At 39.5% G+C, this 11,636-nt stretch overlaps 1 protein-coding gene across 1 annotated transcript; it reads right to left on the reverse strand.

The window, feature by feature from the left end:
- Window positions 1-4,148: 4,148 nt before the first annotated feature.
- LOC117058134 (vomeronasal type-2 receptor 26-like) lies at window positions 4,149-10,635 on the reverse strand. Its single transcript, XM_033169078.1, has 6 exons — window positions 10,484-10,635; window positions 9,085-9,262; window positions 7,855-8,709; window positions 6,734-6,961; window positions 5,894-6,020; window positions 4,149-5,050 (listed from the first exon to the last, which is right to left on the reverse strand). Exons 1-6 carry the CDS (start codon window positions 10,603-10,605, stop codon window positions 4,149-4,151), a joined length of 2,412 nt encoding a protein of 803 aa, XP_033024969.1. The 5' UTR covers window positions 10,606-10,635.
- Between the last annotated feature and the right edge of the window lie 1,001 nt (window positions 10,636-11,636).

The raw sequence follows: 11,636 nt of genomic DNA on the forward strand, positions 1-11,636 counted from the left end.
AATTAACCATGGCAATTTTGATGATTATGGGCCACATGAGCCAATACAATTCAATTGTCATGGTAGGGGGACACAGCTGATACCAACAACATCCATCCTAGTTTTCATCCTGTTTCTCAAGTATGTGTGTGTGTATATATATATATATATATATATATATATATATATATATATATTCCCATTGCGTGCGCGTCGGACACCACCTTGCTCCGTAACCGCTGGACCAAATCTCATCAAATTAGGACACAGCGTACCATGACCATCAAGGAAGGATCTGCCATAATAAAAATTAAAACAAACCACACCTATCATGCCTAAAATATAGAATTAAGGCAAAAAAATGGTGCACACATTACGTGTCACCAGCAACAGAATGGAAGACTTGAACAATCGCAGGGCAGCATCACAGACCGTGCGCCAACCAAAAAACCTCCTTAACCTTAGTGTGCCATTTTCCCGTGTGCAACCACCTGAGGAACCGACAGCAGGGACAGCCTCCTATTAAGCTCCCTAGCCCCAGCCTCTGCCAAAGGCCTTACAGCACTCAGAAAACATCGCCAAAAAAAAACAATTAAGAGGAAGACCTAAACTCTCTTTGCCCAGCCAGAAACGTTCTTAGTAGTTTCAGCTCCAGGCAGGAAAAGGTTTTTAGGCCCGGGCCATACCATTCCTTATGGCGGGGGGGGGGTGTAGGATGAGAAAGCTCAGCAACTACATTCGCTTCCTATCCTGTCTCCACACACAATCCTTTCAACACTGATGTATCGCTTTACTCTAGTTATCAGAAGAGGAAAAAGCGCCGCACACAAATGTATAAGGATCCTACCAGTTCCCCATCACCCCTCCTTGCATCGTTATGGTCCCTTCTGACCCGAGGCTCAAAGCCAGAGCGGACTGTACCATGTATCAGGTTTTTTTTTGGGGGGTAGTAAATCCAGGGCAAGGGTTTAATTCTATTAAAGGGCCATTTAAGAAAGAGACCAGCGTTCGAATCTCGTTGTGAAGCTCTCCAAGTGACCCTGGGCCAGCCTAAGCTACAACACAGGGTTGTTGTGGCTGGGACAAACCAGACGTCAGCCCAGGGTACAAATATAATAATAATAATAATAATAATAATAATAATAATAATAATAATAATAATTTGTATTATTAAACTAGTGGTTTCAGCCCGTTAAAATAACGGGCGCTAGAACATATGTCCACCACCCCCCGACCTCCCGCTAAAGCAGGCTTTGGCAGGGGGCAGGGGGCGGGGCAGGCAAGCAGCGGCTTCTCCGCGAAAGCGGAGAAACCGCTTCTTGCCTCTCCACCACCCCCCACCTCCCGCTAAAGCAGTCCCCTGGAGGCCAAGTGGGCGGCGGGAAGCCCGGCTGGTGGTGGAGCCGAGGGCAGGAAGGTGCAGCGGCGAGAGCGGCATCGTGGCCTCCCTTCTTGGCCTCCCCTGGCCTCTGGAGCGCCGACGTTCCAATTCAACCGCCCCGCTTCAACTGCCCCCGGCCGATGTCTCTCCATCCAATCCCTGTGTCCCTGGGGCACATGCGCAGTAGTGCAAACCCAGAGACACACGGACTGGATGCAGAGCCACTTGCGTTTTATATATATAGATGAGGTGGAGGGAACCATTTATACCCACTTGAACTCCTTGGAGAAAAAGGGGGCCTACAAATGCTATGAGCAGCCTCACGCTACAAACCTCCTGAGGAGCCGGCTTTCACACACCTTAAAACAAGTAAAAAACAACAACAACACCTTCCAAAGTAACTAATAAACTAATAATCCTCAATTAGACCATCAGTTAAACAAAAAACAAAAAATAGCCCGCTCCAACATTTGCTGCCTCCAGCCCGAGCCCACAACTGACCCACCATCTTTCACACACCTTAAAACAAGTAAACAAACAAACAAACACACACACACACACACACACACACACCTTCCTCAGTACCTAACAATCCTCAATTAGACCATCAGATAACAAAATAAAAAATAACCACACCCAAAAGTGAGACCCAACCCTACTAACATACCCTACAGTCCCTAATACATTAAAAAACTACATAATTATACAAGCAAGATAAAAAAACACTAACAAAATGACAACAAAAAATAAAATATTTACTTTTAAAAAAGCCCACACACAAACCACACACAACCAAAAAAACATCATCAATATTTATATCCTCCAACAAAAACCAACCAACCAACATACAAATCACCAAAAAACCCAACAAAAAAACCCCAAAACAACGCCCACATCATACGCACTCATTCCTCAAATAACAATAATACCATCAGATATACCATTCCAATTTAGAAGACTACAATTTCCAATAAGATTACCATATGAAATGACTATCAACAAATCCCAATGACAAACTTTGAACTCCTGCGGTATACATCCAGAAACTGATTGCTTCTCTCATGGACAATTTTATGTTCCATGCTCTAGAGTTAGAATCCACAAAACTTACATATCTACACAAACAATGGCAAAACAGAAAACGTAGTCTACCATCAAGTCTTATGATACAAACAACAAAACCTAACCTAACCTAAACTCAACATTACACCTAAGCATTACAAAAACATTTCAAAAACCACAGCAACGCGTGGCCGGGTCAGCTAGTTAATAATACTTTGAGAAACTTTTTTACGATGTTGTTTGTACACCAAGCTTGGGCCGGAGAAGAATGAAATAGACCTTTGTGATGGCTGCTCACTCACTGAAGTTCTCTATTGCAGAAAACTTAATCCTCGCCTGAATATCTCTTGTATTTCAACTCTATGTTTCCTTTCACTTTCTAGCAATCAGAATTCATTCAGAAAATGTGGAGAAAGACTGTGACTGTCTGGCACCTTAGGTGTCGTCCAAGTGTGATCAAGAAGCACCAGTCTCAGATGTTCATTTCAAGTTCTCTGCTTTATTGGGAAATTCACTTACAATGTGTGCATTACCTTGCCTTTAAAACTTGTCTTCAAGACCAAAAATGCAGATTATTTCTCCACATTCCCACAAAATAATAATAATAATAATAATAATAATAATAATAATAATAATAATAATAATAATAACAATAATACCTTTATTGTCATTGTACAACCTGTGTACAATGAAATGAAACAAGCCTCCCCCCCACTAGTCTCCTCCAGAATTAACTTGCTGGGTGGGATGAAGCTTCTGGAAGATGGGTTACTGATGCTTACTAAAAGCGATGAGGAGGTGAGGAGTTCAAATTAGTGGAAATGCACCAGCAATAAAGGAAATAAATTGCAACAAAATGAAGCCATGGAAAGAGGAATAGAAATTGACACTTTTAAAATACAATTAATAAATTTGAAATATGACATTCTGTTCAAAACAAGCAATGTATATCTCCAAATTTTCAAAGCAAAATTCAAACACAGAATGTACCCTGACATATCACAGTACGAAAATGTGTTCCAACCTTGAACTTTCTCTAATATCTACCTAAAAACTATAAGGCGTTTACAATGAAGAATATAGGAACAAACCAAGAGTAACAGCACCAACTGGGTGTACTAATAATAGTACAAATCTTTCCTTTGAATTGCATACATAAATGAATGCATTGTCTAAACAAGTAGGATTTCAAAGAATACAAGCTGCTCATTACAATGGAACACACGTCTTAATTAATTCAGCTAGATGTCATCAGACATTCTGCTCTGCAGCCAGCTACAGTGGTAGCTTGGTTTATGAACTTAATCTGTTCTGGAAATCCGTCGTTAAACCAAGGCGTGCTTTCCCATAGAAAGTAATGGAAAATGGATTAATTCGTTCCAGATGATGAAAGACAACCCCTAAAACAGCTATTTAACATGAATTTTACTATCCAACGAGACCACTGATACATGAAATGAAAGCAATAAAAAATGTAAAGGTAAGGGGCAAATGGACCCCTGACCATTAGGTCCAGTCATGGACGATTTTGGGGTTGCATCGCTCATCTCGCTTTACTGGCCGAGGGAGCCGGCGTACAACGTCCAGGTCATGTGGCCAGCATGACAAAGCCACTTCTGGTGAACCAGAGCAGCGCCCAGAAACGCCGTTTACCTTCCCGCTGGAGCATTACCTATTCACCTACTTGCATTTTGAAAAAGTAAAAACTAAGAAAAATTAAGTTCCTTCAGTTTGGCCTCTTTATCAGCTGTTCTCTTTTGTTCAAGTCAGGCCTCAGCAGAATAATGTAGCATTTGGGGGAAAAGATGCAGATCAGTAAGCCAGCACCAGAAGTCAAAATGGAGAAGATCTCCACAGCCACCATGTATTTCCCTTTTGTGCTCAGGTAGGTTGGGATAAAGGTCAACCATACACTGCAGAAGACCAACATGCTGAAGGTGATGAACTTGGCTTCATTGAACGTGTCAGGCAACCTCCTAGCCAGGAAAGCCACCATGAAGCAGATTATGGCCTGGAAGCCCATGAAGCCCAGGACACAGTAGAACATGGTGACTGAACCTTCATTGCACACAAGCACAATCTCTTCAGTCATTGTGTGCATGTCTAGATCTGGGAATGGGGGCGATGTTGCCAGCCACACACAACAAAGACTGGCCTGAATTAGGGAGCAGGAAAGAACAATGGTAATGGCCAATTTATTCCCCACCCATCTCCTGATACTGGACTCTGGCCTGGTAGCCATGAAAGCTAAAATCACGATGGTGGTTTTGGCCAATATGCAAGAAACCGCCGCTGAGAAGATGAGACCAAAAGTAATTTGTCGAAGGAGGCAGGTCACCTTATTAGGCTTGCCAATGAAGAGCAGAGCACAAAGGAATGAGAGCAGGAGGGATATTAGGAGTGCAAAGGTGAGGTCCCTGTTGTTGGCTTTGACTATGGGAGTATGCCAGTACTTAATGAAGACTCTGAGTACCAAAAATGTGATAACAGATAAGAAATGAGCAGAAATAGCTAAACATGTTCCCAAAGGTTCTTCATAAGATAAGTAACTTATATATTTTGGAATGCAGGAATCATGTTGGTCATTTGGATACTGGTCTTCTGGACATTGAAAACACTCATCCATGTCTGGAAAGGAAAACATGGTTTTCTTTAAAATAAAACAGCAATATATAGTGTACTGCAGTATTTAAGCAATAATAGTATAAAGTCTTGAATCAAGGAAGCTCACATAAATCTAAAAGCCATTATTTTTTCTACAAAAAAATTAAGTGTTACATTGAAGGGAGTTCTCCCTTGGAGGAAGCTGTTTCATTTGGTGGAAGGAGCATCTTCCTTATACTAAGTAAGTGTCTTTATATTGGGGAACACAGGAAGCTGCCTTATACCAGATTAGACTATTCATCTCTCTGTCTCATAAATCGGGTCCTCCCTTAAAGAGGGCACTTATTGTGATGAGACCTGGAAAACTGACACCCTGTGTTGTGGGTGGGTACAATTGGTAAGCCACAACACCTTATTGGAAGGTCCCTCAATGTTGGTTCAATCTGGCCAATGGGGTGAAGTCTAAATGTACCGAGAGACCTATATATACCCATGCCCGTGTACCAGAGATTCCTCTTTCGGTGCATGCATTTGGAACACCAGCCCACCTCTCCCTAATTTTAGGCCTTTTTTGCTTGACCTTGCTATGCCGTCATATGTCGCCTGTCATTGGGAAAGGGGCATGGCAGTAATTTCCCTCACTTGGCTGATTGGCTGTTGTCATTTGAGTTTTGCATGCTATGTAGCAAATCGTCACAACTTGTAAGGTTGCGGATAGGCACTGGTTCAGATGATAGGGATGGGGGAATGGTCTCACCATCCCTATGTGAAGGGTATTCCATTAAAGGAATCCAAGGACTTGATAGGGGGGAGTAGTTGGATACTGCCCATTATATTTGAACAAATGCTCTACATTGCATTTCTTACCATACTGATTTGCAATCTTCCCTTCAGGACATGGGAGGCAATGATAGCAGCAAAATGGCTTCCCTTCCAACTTTATCTTACTATACCCTGGAAGGCAATTGTCATTACACACCGAAAGGGGTTGTGCCTGTTAATAAATAAAAGCAGAAATGTTCTTACATCCAGAAATTCTATACTATACTGAGAGCTTTATATTTCAGTGATTTCTTCACATTTACAAACGGTTTGATCAAATATTTTATTACCGAATTACTTTATTAAAGAAGTTCTGCATTCTGTTTCTCACCATTGCTTATCCCAGGGCAGATAACACTTCTTAATATGAGCCAGAGCAGATAAAGACACAATAAATTATTGTTATTATTACTATTAGTTATTTCTTAAATTATGAATTGCTTCTCATGAGGCTTTCTGAAACTATGGAAAGAGATCAAGAACAACTGGATGTATAGCTAATAAAAGTGAGAGTTGTAAAAATAAAATATCAAATTACCAATTCAAATAAATTCAAATCCAATGCTCTCATAACACTATAACTCATGGATACCCAATGGAGTTAAATGTTGAAACACTCAGAACAGATAGAAGAAAGAATTTCTACCTGCATTGCTTAGTTAAACAATGGCACTCATTCGCAGAAGACACAATGATGACTTTAAAAAAAAATTAGAAAAGTTAAGGGAGGATAAGACCAGCAGTCATTATTGGCCATGATGGCAGTGCTTTGTGTTCACTGTTAAAGCCAAACTTAGACCCATGTATTTGTAAATGATTGATTCTGGGTTTTTTCCCGCTGGTTGGAGAAATGATTCTGAGTACAGAAATTTGCACAAGACCTACCTTGTTAAATATACTGGGCCATATAATTTCGTCTATAGAAATTGTGAACCCTTTGTCCTTGGTAGCCAAGGGGTCTACTTCTGCAACTTTGACCCTGAGAAAGGACTGGTTTGGGAATGTGACCCAGTTTACAATATCAAACCCAGCAACAACTTGCCCACTTTGATCAAAAGTAATTTGTTCCCCAGCACTGTTGTTAAACGAGGCACTTCTCATATAGCGGTGGATCTAAGTGCAAGCAAAGAGACACAATCAAGAATGCACAATAGTAGGCAAATATAGCAACAACAGATGACTTTTTGGAAACTATGGTTAGTGGTCTTGCATACAGAAATTAAATCTAAGCAGAAAGCAAAATGAATTGGAAGAATGGAAAATACAGCTCTCTTTCACACATCCCTGGCAAATAAGATTATAACTCTGACGATGGTGAGTTGTTTCATAGTTTTCACTGGGAACTGAATGCAGGGGAGAAGTATCAAATTGGCTCAGAAGGAAAACTATGGCAAAAAAAAAAGCATTTAGATGTCAACACTCCAGCCTTAAGATGTAGATAGACATTTAATGGCTCTCGGTTGAACATGCATTTCTGATGGATTCCTCTGTAGTAATGCACTCAGGACATTAGCTGCCATGGCTGTAGAGTCAGAAGCATCCACTTCTTCCCATCTATTACTGTTCTTTTGAATTTACATAAATAAAGGTGTGGCTTGCAAATAATGTGTTTGTCATTTCAAACAGTATGCCGATTCTCTAGCTTCTCTTTCCCGCTGCTGACTTCCTTCTCCCAACCCCCATAAATTGTTGAGTTAAGGAACAACAATGAAATGCTATTCCAAACAGATAAAGCTTTTATGAGGTAAGGTTTCTATAACAATGCTGGCTTAGACTGAGTCAGACTACTGTACCATCTTTTTCTGTGTGCTATCGACACAAACCTGCAGCTTCTTCCCAGAATTTCATAAAAGTGATCCTACCATTCTAATTGAGGTTGTCAAAAATTGACCTTCAAATCTCCTATGTGCAAAGCAGATGCTCCATCACTGACCTATGGCACTATCCTGGCTTATTGTGAGATAGATATAATGTCCTATTCTGCATTAAGGCACTCAGAATATTACCTGCCACTGCTGCGGATTCAGAAAATTCTTTCTCCCATCATATGCCATTTCTCTGTGTCGAAATTTAGATGAATGCATCGCTTGCAAAGCATGTGCCACAGCATAGACAGCATTGTAGACACTGTAGCTGTGGCCAGTCATGCTCATTTCAAATACAGAGGTAGGAAGGGTCTCCAACTTCTCTTCTCCAGTACACATTTCCTCATCTGTGGTGTCATTCATGGGGAAAGAACATTCAAATGCCTTTCCCCAAAATACCTTGATAAAACCATCTTCCTTTTCCAAGGTAGGCTTTTTCATCTGAAGATATTCCAGGAATCCTAATACCTCCTTGGAAGGAACTGCAAAGGATAAAGCTCCATGGAAGGCCTCTAAACCCATCGTTCTTTGAAAGGGAACTGATGTGAACTCCATCTGGGCTGTCATAATCCAGACTTTACCTTTACTGTTCATTTTTATGCCCTCATATTCAGCAAACATTGGACTGGCTCTAAGAATTACTGTGAGCTGAATGTCACCATGTGTGATCACAGTGCTGGCACTGCTTCTCAGAATTATTCTGTTTACTCGAGAAAAGCCATTCATTATTTCATCAAATTTACTGGAAAAGGATTCTTTTGGCAGTTGTTCTACAAAATCAAGGCATATACCTCTTTGTGAAAATATGGGGAGGACACTCTGTATGAATTTCTCTCCACTGTCATTACTTATAAAAAGCACCCCAATCCATGTCCACTTAAAATGCAGCAGCAACTGAAGAATCCCCCAGGTTTGATGGTCCTCATTTGGGAACATCCGGTTAAAGAAAACAGCTTCAGGGTTGCCAATGGTCATTGGAGCAGAGCCATATACAAGCTAAGAAAGAAAAAGAAAATTGGGAGAGAATAGAGAGGTTTGTGTCTAATATACAATTTCAGTATCACAACTGCACCTGAACCCTAAACTAAGATCTAGAAAATGAATCATATCCAACAGCATCTGAAGCCTGTTGGGAACTACCCACTCAAGAAGAATACATATTCATCCATTATAATATCACCACACGAATGAAAAACAAAAAGAGTAGAATTATTTTTCTTGATTACATTCGTTTTGACCTATGAACAGCTGGCAAGGTTATGTCTTTAATCTTCAGTCCTGGTGCTTTCTATCTGCAATCACAAACATTCACGTACAAGAGCATTGAGGAGTAAATTATTTGTAAATCCAAATTTGATAAGCACATCCTACCTGTGGCATCTTGTAGATGCTAAGAATGTGTGCCATGAAATGACAGATGTGAGAATTTGGTCCTGTGATAACAGCTATTGCATTGTCTTGGGCATCACACTTGAAGTTAGGGGTAAATCTTCCCTGTGTGGAGAGAAGGTCCATTGAAGCAAGGTAGGTCCAGCTTGCTCTGAAATAGCTATTATAGATGTGCGTGCCCAGGGTAATATTAGGCAACATTTGTGGATTTTCATTGATCTCCTTTACAGCATACACCAAGGCCATGATATGCTGGTAGTTTTGGAGAAAGGGCCTGCAATGAGATTGGCATGCTGTGTCAAAGTGCGTCTGCTTCTGAATATGAAATGTGTAGCATTCAATTTCAACATATGCTTGCTAATAACATTGCTTGCATGTGCAGACACAAAGAAACACAAACAAAGATAATATATTTCCAGTGCAGACCATTCATAATCATTCCTGGATTAGAGATTTCATCTTGCTGTAATTTTAGAAAGTGTTATTCATATATACATAAATATTTTTATATAGTTGCCTACCTACCTACAAATTTACATATGCTGTATATCACACAATTAATTAAATAAAGGAATACAGTATACTCTTTAGGCCTCTGTGACAAAGATTGGGTGAAATGCAAACAAGCCTGAAAATTGCAGTTTTCTGGAACTGGTAATGTTTTAATAATTTTAATTCGCTAGAACCTGTACTTTCTTTTACTTTAGATATTTTATTTTGGTACAAGTGTAGCTTATTGCATCCAGATTTTTCTAAAAGTTTGAGAAGCATCTATAGTGTATTGTGTAACAAAGGACAGCACTCCCGCAGAAAGCAAGAAAACTGTAATTGGTAATGGAATAATGAGCCGTTACAGTTCCTGTGCTGGGAAGAGCCTTGGGGTAAGGGTAGATGGCTAGCAAGAATTTTTGGTTTTGCTTTTGTTATTGAATTGACTAATATATCAGCTGCTGCTGCTGCTGCTGCTGCTGCTGCTGCTGCTGCTGCACTACTGCTATTCCTACTACTACTACTAATACGTCTGGATATAGGGCGGTGTATAAATCGATATAACAACAACAACAACAGAATTCCATTGTTAAATTAAGTACTTCAAACAGCAATAAAACCTCAACAATGTTTTGCATATCTACAACTCACTAATGTATCATTCCAGCCAACCTCCATCAATTATAACATGTGGCATTGAGATTCTGAGCACTACAATAAAAATTTCCTGGAAAGAGCTAACAGTAAAAATTGAGATGTAGGCACATTCAAGAACTCTCTAAAAGCAGATCAACTGTCTTTTTGGCAATCATTTCCCACCCATATAAACCCAAGACATCAGATCAGCATGCCTTTGGATATTACGATATGATTGAAAACAGCTACTTCGTACATTAAATCATCAATCAGTTTCTGAGATGGATGTCCTCTGAAATCCATTGGATCAAATGTCATGTAGATCTGAGAAATAATTCCAGCAATGATGAGATCTCCTGAATGATAATACTTGTGCATAATAGAAAGAGGAGTACCAACAGTGCATGTGGCAATATGAGTGCCACATACAAAATCAGGCAGGAACACAAATACTGAGAGCACAAATAGTACCATATTGAATGAAAATCTACCTTCCACCCACCAATTTGATTCTTCTAACATGATTTCTGAAGTGGCAGGAACAATCACACCATAGTTTGACTTGGAAGCCCTGACAATGAAAAAAAGTCAGGTGGGTGGAAGGCTATAAATCTGTCTCTAGACCCAGCACCAAATGGAGCGAGGAATATTAGCAACATTATTCAGATATCATTGTTTTTCTGTGCTCACAGGATATCTATAGGGACTTAAGAAGAAGTAGAATTAACCATGGCAATTTTGATGATTATGGGCCACATGAGCCAATACAATTCAATTGTCATGGTAGGGGGACACAGCTGATACCAACAACATCCATCCTAGTTTTCATTCTGTTTCTCAAGTATCAATAATACTTTGAGAAACTTTTTATGATGTTGTTTGTACACCAAGTTTGGGCCAGAGAAGAATGAAATAGAACTTTGTGATGGCTGCTCACTCTTCAACACTGAAGTTCTCTATTGCAGGAAACTTAATCCTCCCCTGAATATCTCTTGTATTTCAACTCAGTGTTTCCTTTCCATTTCTAGCAATCAGGATTCGGAAAATGTGTAGAAAGACTGTGACTATCTGGCACCTTAGGGGTTTTATTTTTTGTTAACTAAAAACCCAAGTGCCATCAAGAAGCATCAGTCTCAGAGGTTAATTTCAAATTTTGTGCTTTACTTTAAAATTCACTAGAAATGCTTGCATTTTCTTGTCATTAAAACTTGCATTTAAGACTAATAATGCACATTATTTCTCCATTATTATTCTTTATTCTTTATTCTTTATTCTTTATTCATTTATTATTATTATTATTATTATTATTATTATTATTATTATTAAATTTATTATTTACTATTTATTATTATTATTTTATTATTGGGAAATTCACTTAGAATGTGTACATTACCTTGCCTTTAAAACCT

This window comes from Lacerta agilis, chromosome 14 (assembly GCF_009819535.1).
Source record: "Lacerta agilis isolate rLacAgi1 chromosome 14, rLacAgi1.pri, whole genome shotgun sequence".
In the NCBI taxonomy this organism is placed as follows: domain Eukaryota; kingdom Metazoa; phylum Chordata; class Lepidosauria; order Squamata; family Lacertidae; genus Lacerta; species Lacerta agilis.